The 17,533-nt window shown below is 42.7% G+C and overlaps 2 protein-coding genes and 1 long non-coding RNA gene across 5 annotated transcripts; 1 reads left to right on the top strand and 2 right to left on the bottom strand.

Moving 5' to 3' along the window:
• The first annotated feature begins 170 nt into the window (after positions 1-170).
• On the top strand, positions 171-11,913 carry c20h6orf47 (chromosome 20 C6orf47 homolog). Of its 3 annotated transcripts, XM_063185262.1 has the most exons (4): positions 171-434; positions 6,670-6,727; positions 7,362-8,437; positions 10,083-11,913. In XM_063185262.1, exon 3 carries the CDS (start codon positions 7,403-7,405, stop codon positions 8,423-8,425), a length of 1,023 nt encoding a protein of 340 aa, XP_063041332.1. In that variant the 5' UTR covers positions 171-434; positions 6,670-6,727; positions 7,362-7,402; the 3' UTR covers positions 8,426-8,437; positions 10,083-11,913. The 3 variants fall into 3 exon arrangements, with proteins under 3 accessions (XP_063041332.1, XP_063041331.1, XP_063041330.1); XM_063185261.1 differs by lacking the exon at positions 6,670-6,727; XM_063185260.1 differs by lacking the exon at positions 171-434 and having other exon boundaries at positions 6,625-6,727.
• Positions 1,830-6,268, bottom strand: LOC134436184 (uncharacterized). The gene is made up of 6 exons (XR_010032171.1): positions 6,236-6,268; positions 5,340-5,489; positions 5,140-5,228; positions 4,258-4,374; positions 3,433-3,521; positions 1,830-1,916 (listed from the first exon to the last, which is right to left on the bottom strand). It is a non-coding gene; the product is annotated as an uncharacterized LOC134436184 (long non-coding RNA).
• Positions 11,914-13,638: 1,725 nt separating the features above from the next.
• On the bottom strand, positions 13,639-17,449 carry ppp1r11 (protein phosphatase 1, regulatory (inhibitor) subunit 11). The gene is made up of 3 exons (XM_063185264.1): positions 17,162-17,449; positions 16,471-16,579; positions 13,639-15,662 (listed from the first exon to the last, which is right to left on the bottom strand). Exons 1-3 carry the CDS (start codon positions 17,237-17,239, stop codon positions 15,463-15,465), a joined length of 387 nt encoding a protein of 128 aa, XP_063041334.1. The 5' UTR covers positions 17,240-17,449; the 3' UTR covers positions 13,639-15,462.
• Between the last annotated feature and the right edge of the window lie 84 nt (positions 17,450-17,533).

The raw sequence follows: 17,533 nt of genomic DNA, 5'->3' as shown, positions 1-17,533 counted from the left end.
TGATTACTACTGTGTAGAGTGGGTGACTGTTGTTGATTTGGCACATGGGACTGTGTACATTAATGACGTGGACGTTTTTTTAATGGGGGGGGGGGTGAGGTGTTAAGGGTTTTGGGGTATTTAAAAGGGAAAACTCTTCAGGGACACTTAATTTGTGTGGAGAGAATGGGCCATATGTGCCAGTGCACCCATTTCCATTAACATGCTGGGATAATTGTTGGTACTTGATTGGATACTGTAAAATGCCCGTTCATGTTACACGATCCCACTGAATTGCATAAAAGCTCATGAAGGGATGACGTTACCAGCAAAACAGTAAAAGTAACCTGCACCACGGACTAGGGACCAGACGGCCCAGCTGTTTCCGGTTTAGTTATCGCTCCCCGTCGTGTTGAACGACGGCACATCTCTGACATGGCTAGCAGCTGAAGAGGGTAAACTTCAATGTCCCTCAAAATTATGCGAATAACTACAAGTGAATGGTTTTTTTTGTGTGTGCAAAGCTCTAATTTAGAAGCTTTGACTAAATGTGATGTAGCTGAGGTAGAGGTCGCTAATGCATTCATGGGGTAGCTAGCTGGCTAGCTATCGTTTTAAATAATTAATGCTTTACGTAATTTCAAACCTTGGTATATCCTCTTTTAACAAGTGTAGAGTTCGGTGCCTCGTAATTATTCGTTTCTAAAGGAAGGGCATACGATATTTATTTTAATGAGGGTAGCAGGTAACAAAAACGCTCTATGCCAACCCAGACAGCAAAATGGGTCTGGCCCAGATCTGTGACAGATGTTGGCAGGCACTTGGGCCAGGTCCGCAATCCTGGTCTGGCCCGGTTTCTTATTTTACAATGGCGCTGAGCTGGAACAGGTCCGGATTACGGATCCAGAATGGATCTGGCCCAGGTCCAATCCACATGTTTGGAATTTGTGGCCGACCTGGGCCAGATCTGGCCCAGGTCCGTAATACGCATCTGACCATGATCTGGCCCTGATCCGTAATACACAATTGGGGCTCATCTGGCCCATATGCGAACCTTATCCGGACCTTATCTGGGCCTGATCCGGATTAAAGGGGTATTTAAAGGCATATGCCATTATTTTGGGGCTTAATACAGTTAAAATTGTTGGCTGGGGTTTATAAAGGTGGTAAAGTGTCTTATTTTTCATGAGAAGCGTTGTCTTGCTTTAAGACAAGTTAAAAGAGGGAGTATGTCGCTAAGCTAGTGAAAGTCAATGCATCCATGTAGCATTGCTACATGCTACACGGATCCATTGACTTTCACTAGCTTAGCGACATGCTTCCTCTTCTAACTTGTCTTAAAACAAGACAAACGGCTTACATGAAAAATAAGGACACTTAACAACCTATATAAACCCTGGCCACCGATTTTAACTGTATTAAGCCCCAAAATAGTGGCATAACCCCTTTAAAGGTGGACCGTGGAATATTTTTAGTTGTTCATTTCCAGAATTCATTATGCCCATTCACAAATGTTAACTTTTTAACAGATATTTACCACCACCAAAGTATTCAACATGACTGGGAAATTTGCACTTTTCATACATGAAAAGGGGGATCTTCTCCATGGTCCGCCATTTTGAATTTCCAGAAATATAAATTTTTAGCTGCAAAACTCACTACACTTTGGTATTCATGCAAAAAATCTAAATTAGCAGTAGACAGCACAGTTTCAATGAGCACCATAGATGCAATACCCTACTCTGGCCACAATTTTGCACAGTGCACCTTCAAGCAAGTGCAAACAATGTTTTTTAAAAAATGAGCTGCTTACAAATTATGCATTTTAGTATTCTTTATTGTTTTGTTTATTGTTGGGTGTGTGCCAAAGCAGTCGGCTGCCAGATCCATCTCCACATTTTTGATAGCGTTCATCTCTCCCTTGTTGCCTCTTCACACTGTAAGATATTAAAAAGCACACAAAGCAGAAGGGAAACGTTAGACTTAATGCAGATGTATGTGCATGGCACAAATTACATACGATTGTGAATGAACTGACACATACAGGTGCAGGCCATAATATTAGAATACCATGAAAAAGTTGATTTATTTCCATAATTCCATCAATAATGTTACACTTTCATAGATTATAGATTCACGACCCACATTTTAAACTATGCCAATAATTTGTTTATTCTTTGCATATTTTTGGCTTCAAGAAACCATGAATTAAGTAACTCACAAAATTAGAAGATTGTGATGAAATCACCATTCTCTTCAGAAAAAAAAGAAACGGGTCATATTGTCATATCAAATCAGTTAAAAATTCTCGACTCTCTAAATAACATGTCAATGTTTTAATATTTGGTTAGAAATGTAATCGCCTTAATCACGGCAATGATGTATTTAACATTTCAGTCAATGGCACACATGCTTGACCAGCATCAAATGCAAAATTTGTTTATCATGGTCTCATCAGAGTCAAAAACAAACTAAGGATATGGGTTACTGGAACCATGTCCTCTGATCTAATGACATCAAGATAAACAAATTGGCTTTAGATGGTGTCAAACATGTGTGGTGGTTAAAAAGCGATGTGTACAAAGGAAAGTGCCTCATGCTGAAAGTCAAGTATGGTAGTGGGAGTGGCATGGCTTGGGGCTGTGTGGGTGCCATCAACAGTAGGAAGCTGAATTTCACCAAAAGAAATATGCTTATCAACATGTACTGTAAACTACTGAAACAGATCATGATACTCCCTATAGGATTTCATTCGAATCTCACACACATCAATTATAGCCAGGTGCAGACTCAAAATGTAAAAGTTAAATGCAAGGCAAAGATAAAACGCACAACAATGACCTCCCTTTTAATCCCTTTAAATTTCGAGACAATTCAGGCCAACACGGCCCCTTCTCAGGACACTATAATAGGCGTGTACTCAATTTTGCACCAGCATAATTTCACAAAAATGGGCAAATATGTCATTTAAGTTATACAATTGGCCTTAATTTTTCTTATGTAAGCTCAAAAGATGTTGTATTACACTTTTTTGGGCGTTTTTGGAAATAACTTGTGTGTTCAAAATGTTACTTTTCAACAGGAGTGTACTCATTATTGCTGTGCACTATATATTTGAATAATTTCTTCAAAATGTGGGAAACATGGAGCAGCAGGAATAAGCTGTGGGACCAATGGGCTGTGGGAACATGACCCCGTACACAGAACATACAGTCAACCTAGCCAAGTAGACCGTAGGTATTCCATGCACTTTCAGGCCACCACAGAACAGCATCAGGCAAGTTCTGGTTGAGTGTTGTACAACAAGTGTGTGTGTGTGTGTGTGTGTGTGTGTGAGAGAGAGAGAGAGAGAGAGAGAGAGAGAGAGAGAGTAAGTGAGAGTAAGTGAGAGTGAGAGAGTGTGCACAACCAGCATGCATGGGGCTTTAATGCATAACATAAAAAACAACTTACTTAATACATTCTGATGACGTCCGAGGGCTTCTTGAATATGTAGTGAGGCCGACCCAGCAGAGTAGAAGTCCTGTCCTTTCATTTGAGTCCTACAGCAGAAAAAAGAATAAATAATTATGAATAATAGTTATTGGGATTTCACTGTGAAAATATTTAGTACAATTGGCATCCATGTTTACAATTAGTTTTATTTTATTGGTTTATTTCATCAGGGACCATGTGCTACATTAGTTACATAGTAAAAAAAAAAAAATGACCTGCACCACATTATAGCTAAAAGCCAATTCCCATATGCATTCCCTGAGCAGGTAAGAAAACATATAACACACACACTAAAATATGTCATGTCATAGGCAAAAACTACCATATGCTCAGTGTCAAAACAGGTATGTGCAAAACTATTAGTGGTGACCAGACTGGGTACATGAAAGCCATTTCTTCACTCCAAGTGAGAATGAATAAAAGTTTGAGAGGCTACTATTTCCTTCTGGTGGTAGATCTAGTTGTTCTGCTAATTTGTTCAGAGCAAGGATAAAAGTTTTCAGAGGTGGTGGAGCAGATTGTGAATAATTTTTGTGCACAAGTTGCACAGCAGAATATAGAATTAGGTTATCAAAACTGAGCAAGTAATACTTGTCCAGTAATGGCACAACACAATGGTGAAATTGAGACGGACGCCTGTCCAAAACTTTAAAGATTTCATGGTAGTCTTGTTAGCCTGAGACCAGCTTGACATTAGTGTAAATGAGACATTATCATGCCACTTACATATGTCTCAGCAGGATCAACAGTTAAAGAAGTTAAATTGTCAGCTCATACACTCACATGACAGTCCAAAAAGGTGTTCAGTGGCGGCTTCTTCTCTCACTTGCAGCTTCATACACATCGAGCGATGTTGATGCCAGGTCGATCAAGGAATGACTGTGCCTACTGTTTACAATTCTACCCAAAGCAAAAGAAAAAGAAACACAAAAAGGTTGAAAGTTTTGCCATAGAAAATACATAGACATACAATAAACCTATTCAAGTAGACAGTAGGTATTCTATGCACATTCAGGCCACCAAACGACAGCATCAGGCAAGCTCTTATTGCAGGGGTCCCCAAACTAAGGCCCGGGGGCCGGATGCGGTCCGCCATGCCCCTTTGACCGGCCCTCCACCTCTCTGCACCTCACTATTTGAACTGGCCCAAAGAAGCAATCCTCACAGAGGAAAAAAAAGATAAAATACATATTTTTTAAATATTTATGTTGTTTATCAACAGGCCTTCCTACAGTTTAATTGTCACTAACCTAGTATGAATAACCAGAAGGTTCTTGTCTAGATAGTTTCTCATCTCACTGTAAACAGGCCTACCATTTCTATTGTATCGCTCATAAACTGTAAATCACCATATTTGTCTAACCTTTCCTTGCTATTTTTACATGGTTGAAAGCAAAACCTGTGGTATTTCAAATTGATGAACTTTTTTGTGCTATAAATTATGGGCTATAACAGGCAGTGGCCTAGTATACAGCCCACATGATTGATCCCGGCCCCTGATCACAGCCAGGAACGATAATGTGGCCCCCAGAGAAAAAGTTTGGGGATCCCTGTCTTATTGAGTGCTGTACAACAAGTGTGTGTGTGTGAGTGAGAGAGAGGGGGGGGGGGGTGCGCGCGTGCCAGCATGCATGGGCTTTAATGCATAACATAAAAACAACTTACTTCATACATTCTGGTGGTGTCCAAGGGCTTCTTGAATAAATAGTGAGGCCAACGCCGCAGAGCAGAATTCCTGTCCTTTCATTTGTGTCCTGTAGCAGAAAAAGAATAAATAAGTATGAATATTAGTTATTGGGATTTCACTGTGAAAATATATAGGCCTAGTACAATTGGCATCCATGTTTACAACTCTCGGCTCATACCTTCAAATGACAGTCCAAAAAGCTTTTCAGTGGCGGCTTCTTCCCTCACTTGATGCAGAGGCAGCTTGCTTCATACACATCGAGTAGACCTAATGCTGGTGTCAGGTCGATCAAGGAATGGCTGAACCTACCGTACAATTCTACCCAACCCTAAGCAAAGAGGAAAAGAAAGACAAAAAAAGTTTGAACGTTTTGCATACAACATGCATGCATGAGCTTTAATTTCACAGTATTTTGATGAAGCCTAATCCATGTTATAGCCTATATCACAATGCAGTTATTAAACTAACAATACGCCATTTAGGATTTGTGTAAATACCGTAGGCTACAACAATCAAGGAGTTACAAACTGCGTGATGTTCAAATGAATTCAGCTCAAGGTGAGCTAATAGCACAACATGGATACGGTGATTATTAAGCCATCAGAAATTGATTGGAAATAATCGAACACATCATGTACATCACACTCGCACCTATACCTAGCTTTTTTGGCGAATGTTATACAAATCACAGCGGTAGTTACAGAACTACCGGTAGTAGTGCTAGTCGACTAGAAACTACCTTCTGTCCCGTGTTGATAGGGTAGGCCTATGTTTGGGATGTTAGCATCATAAAAGATTATCACCATTACTGCTAACGCCGCTAAAATTGACTCAAATAGCCCGATCATGACACATTTTTGAGTGGGTCATCAAAAGCTTATGATGCCAGCCACAAAGACAGCAGCAAGTTAGCGCGATGCTGCGGTGTTATGATACAGTGCTCGGCCAAGCCATTTCACGACACAAACAGAGGAGGTAATTAAACTCACTGGACTAAAACGCTGAAAGAGTAGTGGCGACGGCGAGTGAGTGTATTTTACTTCTACCATAGTATTAAGTTAAATAATTACTTACCATCATTGAATGATCAAGTCACGACAGTGCAGTGGTTGGACGAGACGCGACACAGGCGGATAGTTGAGTTCAGCTGAGGTAAACTGAAGAACGGTCTCTGACTCTCTCTCTGAGGGTTCCAAAGTGACAGTTGGGGAACAAATTCAGTTTTGGCGCGTCCGGATTGCTTTATGTGGCCCGCACCCGCCACTCGCCTTCAAATCGGACTGAATTATTTTATTATGGCGCGTCCGGATTGCTTATACAGGCCCGCATCCGCCAGGAGTCTTCAAAACTGACTGTCAAACTACTGGTCCGGATCCGAGCTGCCGCTGATCAGCAAAATGACTGTGACTGCTTTGCGGATCTGCTGACTTGAAAACGGACCCGGCCCAAATCTAATTGCTGTCTGGGAAGTTAGCTATTTATGATGCATTGTTGGTCCAATATCACAGAGGACGGCTTTCCAAAAAGTTTCCCTGACCGAATTGTTAGCCTCGGTACTTGTTGAAGGTAAGATTTTGAAGTATCTTTTTATCTGCTTATCTCAAATGGCAAAACAGCGTTAACTGACAAGGGCACAGGTGAAGTGAACCTTGGCCTTTAAGCTTTTAAGCGAGCAATACACGCACGTTAGCTTTGTGATATTTTAATTTTGGCACAGACGTGATGCTAACCCTGGCTGTTAATGTTACCCGAGATTCTAAGAAAATAATAATGCTCTTTAATTCCCTTTTGGAGTGTCATTGATGGTAAAGAATTCACTACTTTTACCTATCAGTTATTGTAGATTCGATGTCTTGACCTACAGTAGTGATTGCATAATTTAACTTTCAGCAAGACACGTATCGACACGTTTAATCAGTTGATAAATCAGTCGATTATCTGGGTGACGTCTGACGTTGACCACACGCCCAAGTTTGTCATTTCAATGTTATTGTTTGGGTGTAACTTTTCTTGCTTCAGCGCTTTCTCTTGATTGTGCCACCACTATGCATTTTCTGTTGATTACATTTATTGTCAACACGTGGACAACTGGTGAACATAATTCACGTTCAACTTGATCTGTGTATGCCACATCGATCTAGTTGCATTTCTCATGGCATGAGCACGTCATTAAAGAATTCCTTTGCTTCACATATTACAGCTCTATTATTCCGACAGCCGGGACTGGCCTAAAGCACCGTCATGACGTCTGTTGCCCAGCGGGTTTGGGGATGGGTGCGCCCGACCCTGTCCTACCGGCCATGGGGAGGCAAAGCTGGCCCTGAAGAGTGCATGGGGGATGACAGTTGTCATAAGCCCACTAGTGCTAGCGAGGGTTGGGGTGGCATGGTCTCTTGGGTGTGGGGGCCACCAAAACAGAAGACCTACCACAAGGCCCTGACCGAAGAGTACTGGGAAGCAGCAGAGGACCGGATACCGCACAGAGAGGTGGAGAACCTGAAAGCAGGCGCTATGGAGTTTGACAGCAAACCACCGCCCAAGAGCGGCAGCACCTCGCGATGGTGGAACAGCTGGCTGCCCACTTCCTACCTGCCCTGGCTGAGCTACTCCAAGCCCAAGGCCTGGGGCGAGGGCGTGGTGTGGGACAAGACTGACGGAGGAGTAGGGGGAGACGTGTCTGACTACGACACCCCTCCCCCGTCCCCGACGCCCTTCCAGAAGGCCTCGTCCACCTTCCGCGTGTTCTCTCGCTCGTGGGAAGGCGAGGTGCTGCCCGAGCACTTTGATATCTGCTTCAACTTCCTGCGGCACCTGTTCGACCTGTGCGTGGTGGGCCTGCTGTGGGCTGTGTCCCTGCCGTCACGCGTGGTCCTGGACGTGCTGGGGGTGCAGGGCGCCCTGAAGCTCTGGCTGCACGGCATGGCCATGTTCTTCGTCTCCACGGTAGGCATGGCGGCACTGCTCTGGGTGGTGCAGGAGTTCCTGCCCCAGTTCGCTCTGGTCTACGGCATCGTCCAGGGCCTGGTCATCTCCGTCAGCGTGCGGCAGAGCGTCATCACTGGAGGAGGAGATGGAGGAGACCAGATGGACGGAAAGCAGAGCGGGGAGCAAGAGGAGCAGCAGAAGCTGGACACACAGCAGGAGGACGAAGGGGTGGTACAAGGGGAGGAGAGGATCGAGGAGGACTTGAAGGCTGAGAGTCGGGACCTGAAGTTGAAGTTGAGCGTTGATGATGGCACCAGAAGGAGGATTCGGATGAAGTGACATGGCGTACAGGTGAGTGTTGGGATTGGAAGCACCATGCAGTGGTTGTGTTGTTGATGGTCTCCCACAGGCTGTGCCGTCATGTGTGGAGCTAAACTGGGTGGGGAAAGGGTATTCAGTAGAGAAGAGAGGAGAGATGCCTCATTAATCCCGAAGGAAATTAGGTTGTTCAGCAGCATATGCATTGCACTAATCCAACACATATCACACTTTCACACATATCTACATTCATAATTGCATTTCCTGTAGTTCAGAAGTAGGCTTCAGATGTCAGGAGATCAGAACACATGAAGTGATGGCATGACTACTGTAATGAAGAAAAAGCCTAATGTAAACAAAGAAACATCCGGTTTCCCCAATCAGCTGTGTTTGTGTTTCCACATCTTTAGTGCTAGAAAACTAGAGGGAAGCCTGTCTGAAGTGGAGATTTAAATGCTGGTTGCTGCCATTTTTCCAGATAATTTTCTGTGGTTTGGAGCTTTTCCTCTGTTCAGCAATCAGCCATCTCAGAATTCTGTCTAGTTTGTTACCCCTGAATGGGCCTTTTTAAAAGCACACAGCTGCATCGAATGCCTGTGACATGGCGTGGTCAGGCAGAAACCAAGCTCAACTAATGTTATTAAACATATTTTACATGGACAGTATGAACAGCTGATAAGGCATGATGAATTGTATCAGCACTTGAGGAAGATCGAGATCTCCCTTCAGTCAGTGGTGCGGGCCCATATCTTGTCTTCATGGCCTGCAGAAGTTGCTAACAGGCCTAAGTATGTTAGAGCAAAGTGAATTCCTATCCACTCAACTTAATTCATCACTTAACTGATGTGGGCTATTCCGGCTCATACATGACTGAGTGTTCCTGAATAGGCCCTTCACATGGGCTAGATTGAGAAGAGCCTCTACACAGTCAGCTAGTCCTATTTTCAAAGTGTTCCCAAATATAGACCTGACGAAAAGGGCAACCTTGTAGAGGAATTGTGGACAAAAGTAGGGGTAGCTAAAAAAAGTGGTACAAACAAATATAATTTTTCCACATTCTTTCACAGATTGCAAGAGATTGTCAGTGGCCTTTGTGAGATTGTCTCGCATTCCACCTCTGGGAAATGGTTAAGAGAATTGCCCTCAAGGGGCTGGCAGTTAAGCCACCTGTTCAAAGCAAGACAGTTTTGAATGTGTAGGGGCAGGTGGCTGAAATGTGCATAGGGCTCCATTTTTGTTTTACCGTCTGCTCTGCAGATTTGTCCAGCACCTCTGTTGAATTAGGGGGTTGGGAAAACAACAATCAGTGGTTTCCACTGTTCCAATCCTATTGCCTCTAAATCTCTAAGTCAGTGCAGACACTTTTGTTAACTTTGTAGACCAACCCAAGGTCAGATTTGATAGAAATCCTGGGTAGAGATTGGTAAATTACACAGTTTCAAAATCAGTTTATATAGTTACAAACTCTGGGAATGTTTTGATTATGCTTCCGTTTCCCCAGCCAACCATTACAGAGGGGTTTTTTCACGTGTTTTGCTCTTGTTTGTGTGCCCCTGTGGGGTTGTCTGTCTGAAAGTAACTGAAATAGATGATGTGATTGTGTGAATGTCCCGTGAGCCTCAGGAGCCTTCTGTTAATCAGATGGCTATGTGTTTCCTGTCTGTGCGTGTTTCTACAGGCTAGTTGGATCCCCTCCCCACTCCACTCCAACCACATGCTTCGTCTTGAGGCAGCCCCCCTGTGCTCGCCCGGGAGCTCTATGTACTTTATGTGCCCTGCACTCCATTTAACTCTCAAGCACACTACACAAACCCAACCCAACCCTAAACCAGACCCAATGCAACCTCCACACTGGAGCCCTCTGGGAAGAGAAATGAGGATTGTTACGTTTGAAGGTGACGTCACTCCCTTACTAGCAACTTTTTTTTGTAATTTTCATGGACTGAGGTGTTTTGTACAAAACTGTGAAATAGCACATGCACATCACATATTTTGTTTTCACCAACAGGCAGTTCATTACATATTTTTTTCTTGTTTTTAAACAAGACTTTGGACGAGACGCAAGTCTTGGCAATTGTTACATGTTACATACATCCTACTTTTAAAAAAAGAAATCTTCCCACCTTATGAAATCATCACCACCACTCACAAAGGTGAACTGATCATTTCATGTAGCACCGTAAGGATCTCTACGAAAGAGTACATGGACAACTCTCGAAGAAGGGAAATTGACTTTTCACATGAATTTAATACTCAAGTGACATTGGAGACACTACATCCTTGGTTATGCTTACAAAAACTAACATCCTGTGGTACCAGCTCATTTTTCTGAATGTCTGCAAAAGACTCCATTATAGGTGTGCAAAAAAAGCATGATAAACGATTGTCTTGATTCTGTAGACACGCAGATTATCTTGAACTGTTGCAAACTGTTCTGACACAGAGCCCTGGGCATCATTGTGAGCAGCACCTCCCTAAACCATTAGTGAAAACAAGAGGACGCAACCACTGGCTTGGTCACTTGCATGTGTCGTCTTGTCCTGCTATTGCTATGTGATATCGACATATTTCACATCCTTTGTGTGACTCAGTGTGCCTGCAGCCTATAGTCCACTTCCTGATTCCAACTTTGTTTCCCAGCGGACAGTGGTAGAAATGGTATTTGGGCAAGTTGGGCTGAGGCGGGGTGATTTGGTGACCTCCTGACCACTTTCGCTGCTGTTGTGCAAACATGATGTTTTGTTTTGTCCTGCAGAACTGTCATGGAAGGTTGCAGTGCTCTGTTGTATGCTTCAGCCACTAGGAGATATTTGAACTTGTCTGCTTTTATTTCTGTGCAAAAGGCATCTTTTGGCTTAATGTTTTTAAGTTTGTTATTGTGCCATATTTCATCTGCATGTGATAACACTAACAGCCAGACACATCAGAATGAGTAATATATTCAATGCTTTCCAATAAATTCAATTTTATGTATGTTGAACTTGTAATACATCAACTGATATTTGTAAAAAACAAAAAAACAAACAAACAAAAAACATGGTCTTCTTCATGTGGCCCATGCGTTCCTTTCCAGCCTCCCTGGCTGATTCACTGGCTATGTGCATTGTTGCATTGCTATCATTGATATATTTACACTAAATGTTAAGTCACTTAACATCCTTGTTGCATAACAATGTGTACAGTTCACAAACATTACCTATAACCAGTTAAATGCCTCTTTTTGTACTGTTGATTCCTGCACATGTACTTTTTTAAAAATATAGCTTTAATGTTATCTATATATATATCGAACTTCTATGCATGTTTAGGGCTGTTGTAGCTGTTTTGTGCACAGAACCGAGCTTTAAACTCTTTTTCTATCTGAAAGTATTTTGTAATCCTTTTATTGTTGTAATACTCCAAAACCTACTGAAACCTCTAGAAACATACTGTCATTAGATGCCATCACAGTGGAATTTGTCATAATTACAGTGTAACTGCTCAGATTAAATTGAAGAGGTACACAGATCTGTTTTGATATAATTGTGTGTGTGCTTGCATGCTTGTACTGTAGGGTTGAAGAGGATGAAGTGGTGGTCTGCTCCCAGAGACTGATCACATTACTCTCTAAGATTTAATAAGCCCAGCTATCGCCACGACTGAATGTCAATAAAGATTAGCACTAGCACCACACGGATATGGTTGCATTGGTTTCTGCTGAGTTGCAGAGTAATCAGATATACATTTAAGGGGGATCCTTACTTAACTAAAGTAAAGATTACCGGTATTTATAAAACAACATATACATAGTGAAAACTGCAGGAGACAAAAACATGCTATACTACTTGTTGCTGTACATTTTGCTTAGCCTCATTTCGGTTTCTAAAATACTTCAGGGTTCTAATACAGTCTTTGGTTTAGAGACAAGTTCCTTCTTATAGCAACATGGGTGTCAGATGCCTTGCTCATTCATTCATATGGTTGCTTGCAGAGAGCAGAGTGCAGTTCATTCACTGTCCCAGCCTCAGTAGAGTAGTAGTGGACTGATCCTGTGACATCCCAACACCAGTACCAACCACTAGACCTAAACTGACAAGTTCAAATTCAGCTGGGAAAATGTTTATTGTTGGCTTGAGGGGCCGAACTGCTCAGCACATTGGAAGAAAAATAATTTATCCTGTTCTCTTTAACTATTGTTTTAAGGTAATAACTCAATGGCATCTGAAAGCATATTCAAAGGAAGACTGTTCATCCACATAAGATCGGCCCTGATTTGAGAGTGAGTGTGCATAGCAGCGTACTCAAGTCTCCAGTGGGAGCGAGTAACTGTAAGTGACTGTCCCAGTGGTGAACCTCTGCCGCTGGGATCCGCTTGCCAGCACTTGTCAGGCTACCGCCTGGAATAAACATGCTGATGGCCACGAAACAAGTGCCTGAGCGTGGCTACTCTTTATTTTACTTTATTTATACCAGCAGCTCCCTGAGACTGACTGGCATCGGTTTCATTCCACCTCCTTGTGTTATAAAACTGATGTTACTGAGTTCAGAACAACTATGCTATAAAGGCCATTGTTAATTAGAGAATGTTAATCATATTAATTAATGTAAAGGTCAATTAGAGAAAGTGAAATCTATTCAACCTGCGCAACTCTTGTTTTTACACTGATCAGATTTTTGCCCACGTTCAATTTTATGTTGGTGAATTGGTAGGGTAGGATGTGTGCACACAACTACTTTGAACTGTGACTCTAAACGCCAATAGCTTTGGCCAGGTCGGGCCAGGGACAAAGTCATCCAAATGGCCCCCTCAACCCATGCATGAAATGCATTGATGACCCAAATCTGGGCCCCCCTTCTCCTTAGGACCAGGATGATTGATCCTGTTATACTCCCGCAACAAAAACACAGGGTCCAGGCTTCTCCCATGATTTTTTATTAACCTGAATGTTTCATGGTTGGCAGAACTGGGCCACCTCCATTGCTTTATTATTTAATTTTGTTTAAATATTTTATTTAGCTGTAGGCCTATGTGATGAATGTGCTTGCTCTAAAATTGCAACAATTACACTAACGACCAACAAACAATATCTGCCAGTATTGCTAATGGCACTGTTAAAAGATTAATGTGGGGACGTAAGCTGTTATGCAATGGTGATGCTTTTATTCTGTAAAACCTAAACCCTGTTCCTCCTGAAATGGTTGCAAGCCCAGTACATAATTCAGAAGCCTTTTGAACAAACACATAAGACTGACAGTGCAAGACGCAGCATTGCAATCACAGGTCAAACCTCTTTATTCACATTAAATCTGTTATGTTTTTTTCCATTATATACACACACATGTGCATCATCAGTTAAGTAACATCCTTGTATGTTGTGTATACTGCAGGGTTTTTTGTAAAGTAGAAAATGGTGGCGCATGGTATAACAGCATATGGGAGATTCCTGTGACGTGAACGCAAGCAGTCGGAACGTGTGGAACATAGAGGACCAGGTGGCAGAGTCCAGTCCAAGCTGGATTCCAGACATCTTCAATCGGTTACAAAAACGCCAATTCAGACAATGAATAGCCATGCACTCGCCTTCACACACACATCAACAGGCACACGGCCCCTGTCTATTAAAGGGCAGGGACACACCCACAACATGCACATAGCGTAGTTACTTGGCCCAAAACTCAGCTTGGCGAGGCTCTCAGACTGTTAGGTTTGAGTATTGTGAGACAGACAAGTATTTCCACATGCCTTAACTTTCCCACGTGGTTTACTTACTGACCCAGGTGAGCCAACTGTGGGTAAGTAGTAGACCTTTTAGAAGAAGAGGCAAGTGGCTAGGAGGCGTACCACTTGCTCTTTGTGTAATTACATCCAGGTACTTGACTAAACCTGCCCTCTAGAATACCCCTCCTGATTCCATCTGAGTGGGAAAACTTATTAAGACTGTGTCTGCCAGAAGCCTTTTTTTGTTTTGACTGTAAAGCATTAGTATGCAAGAGAGATGCTGTGATTTTTGTTCCTGAACGTGTGAATTAAGCAGAGACCCGGTTAAATATGGAAATATGCCAGTCACCTGATCATCCAGGAAAAAAGGGACTGCAAATAAAATCAACACAACAGCACTGTTTCACAGGCTGGTTAATGGGTGCCAACCACTAAAGGCTGTTTTCCGCTGCGGTGAGGTGGGGACAGAGAGGGTTGAAGACTCATCAGATTACATGATGAGTGCTTCGGGAATCAAATGTTTTCTATACTCACAACAGGTGTGGCACCACTGGGCGCACACTTTCAACCACACTTAAGTCATAAACCTGGGCCGTAGAACAACCACTCAATTCAAGTCCAGCCCAGCACATAGATTGTCAGAATTACGGAACCTGCAGCAGGTTGCCATTGGCTTGTGTCCATGCAGAACTGTTTGGCGAGTTCACAACTAATGGTCACGTCATCATGGTCACAAAGATTACTCGTTATGATCTATAGTAGTGATGTTATATTCTTCAATCTCAATTGCTGATACTGTGTGGTTCTATCAAGTGTTGCATTAACACCTCAAGAGTATCTATACAGTGACACTTGTTACTTAGCCAGAATGCAACTCATAACTCTTTCAAGCGTAAGTGTTCAGCATGAAAACCCAAGTTTAAACACCTCAGTTTAATGAACTTGCTAAAAAAAACACACACACACCCTCGAAGCTAATATTAAAAACACAAATAAATAACAATGGGAATTCAACTATGTAATAAAAAGAGGCAAAACCGATATGTATAATATGTACAATTATTGAACCACGCCTCAACCTCTTTCCCATACAACCCTCCTTCACACATCCATCAATTCCATAGCATTTTGATTGTGAGGAAAACAAACAAATCAACAAAGAAACAAACAGAAAGAACAACGTTTGGTTCTTTTGCCTCAGCTCCTACGTCTGTGAGTGATTCTTAAACTCTCGTCAGGGAATGAGGTGAATGACTGTGTAAGATGAGGTGGGAGTGAGTAGAGCTATCTTAATGACCCGTCACAGGCTGCAAACCACACCATCCACTGGCCACCAGCTTACAGCGGCAACGGGAGGCCATCAGTGGGCATGGGGACCCCCAGCATTAGGGGGCGCTGTTCCCCCACCACCTCCGCCTCCCCCGCCACCCTGTCTGTGTCGGCTGCCTCCTGCTCCGTGGCCCATGATGCAGTGCGCGCTTCCGCACCCCTCATCGTCCTCCCCTTCACTTTCCGTGGACGACTCGCCGAACTGACGCGGCTTCTCGTACACACAGCAGCCTGCAGAACAGATGGATACACACACGCACACGCACACACACACACACACACACACACACAAGACAGACTGGTCAAAGGTCATAATGAGATTCTATTCATGCAATGCTGGTCACTGAACATACATGGATGAAGGGTAAGGTATCCACATGGGCAATGGAAAACCTCATGCACACAATGAATCACAAAGGGTAGGCCACATTTAAGTCAGAGGATCTTTCTAGAATGTCAAACATACAAGAGAGCATGTTGTATAGAAATGGCCACAATATTGGAGCCCTAGGTTGCTAACTGGATTCATTACTTGGTGTCTGCAATTGAAAGCACCACAAGATGACAATGTAATACATGTATAGTAACAGCATTTGCCATATAGAAACAGCATAGCTAGTTGAAATATTGGAATATCTTTGGAGAGAATTCAAAACATTAAAAATGATATAGGAGGCCCATGCTATTGCCCTGATTGGATTGCAATTTACTTTGTTTGCCATGGGTCCCTATTAACATCAAACTCTCAGACACATATTGTTTCACTGAAGTGCCCACATAAGTGTCTCAAAACAGTGCCTGTGCAATACATCATGTACACCACATTTTAAAGCAAGAAGAAAGACACAAAATAATGTCATTCCTTTTTTTTTTAAATCATGCACCGTATAGAATATTACATTACACAGACAGGACAAGAAATAGAGAGGGCATCTATATACTATTAAGAGACAAGTCTTTCAGTTCCAACATCAACTCCTATTTCCCCACATCTGTTTGGTGACAAATAAGAAATTGAATGCCAGCTAGCTAGACTCACATTTCGAGGACCTTCTACCCAGATGTTCGTTATCAACAGTGTCGCTGGACCATTCCACCTTCTTCTCCGTTTTCCGCTTTCTGAGTTTTATGGTCAGACTTCGACCCTCCTGCAGGAGAGTCCAACAAAATCACATCACAAAGTAATCCCATCACAACCACAATGCAGATATATTACCCGTAATATAATAACGCAGTTTGCATCTTAAACAAAAACGAACAGAGCGCTTAAAAAAAAGTATGTTCCAGATGTCTAGCATTGCTACTCCTGTCTATGCACAGCTCTGTATGCAGCTTGACAACCACTGGCACTGGACATTGCCAAGCAGCTGATTACTACATACAGATTCCTAAACAAAATAACCACTTGCCTAAATAATAATGAATAGATTCTAGCAACATTGTTCTTTAAATACCAAGCAATACAACACTCTGTAGCATCGACGCATTTAAATAGGCTATAACAGGATTCACTGCTCGGGGCGTGACAGGTTGTTAACTAGTAGCCTTGAGCTAACTACAGCTAGGCGTACCGTTAATGTTAGCAGTGTGATAGCAAGGTAATTTTATTCAAATACCCAATGGGAAATGATAAATACACAATGACAGCAATGTAACCACATAAGCACGAACAATCACAGGAGTAATTCATTGCAAATGACAGCCAACTGTCAAAGGCCGTGTAACATTACCTGCTGGGGCGGTGGCGGTGTGTTGGTCTGGACCGTCTCCGTTATCGTTTCACTAGAAGTACCTGGGACCTCCGCCATAGCTGCTAACGTTAGCCAGCTAACGTTGGTTCGGTCTTTTGAACTACTTTTGACTCTGCCACGAGTTCTGTTATCAGAAAATAAAAACACCCCGCACTATTTGCTTTGAACTGTGCGAGTCTCACGAACTACAATCGCTACTGTACCATCTCACGTACTCGGTGCGTCGAGGCAGCTGTGCTGCATGGGTTGATTGTTTATGCGCTTAATTTGCTGCTGATCGGACAGCGTTCACAGACGGACCACTTCCGTTCTCAACGAGTGTGTTTCATAATGTTGTGCTCGAGCAACAAC

This window comes from Engraulis encrasicolus, chromosome 20 (assembly GCF_034702125.1).
Source record: "Engraulis encrasicolus isolate BLACKSEA-1 chromosome 20, IST_EnEncr_1.0, whole genome shotgun sequence".
In the NCBI taxonomy this organism is placed as follows: domain Eukaryota; kingdom Metazoa; phylum Chordata; class Actinopteri; order Clupeiformes; family Engraulidae; genus Engraulis; species Engraulis encrasicolus.
This window is presented reverse-complemented; position numbering and strand designations above follow the sequence as displayed.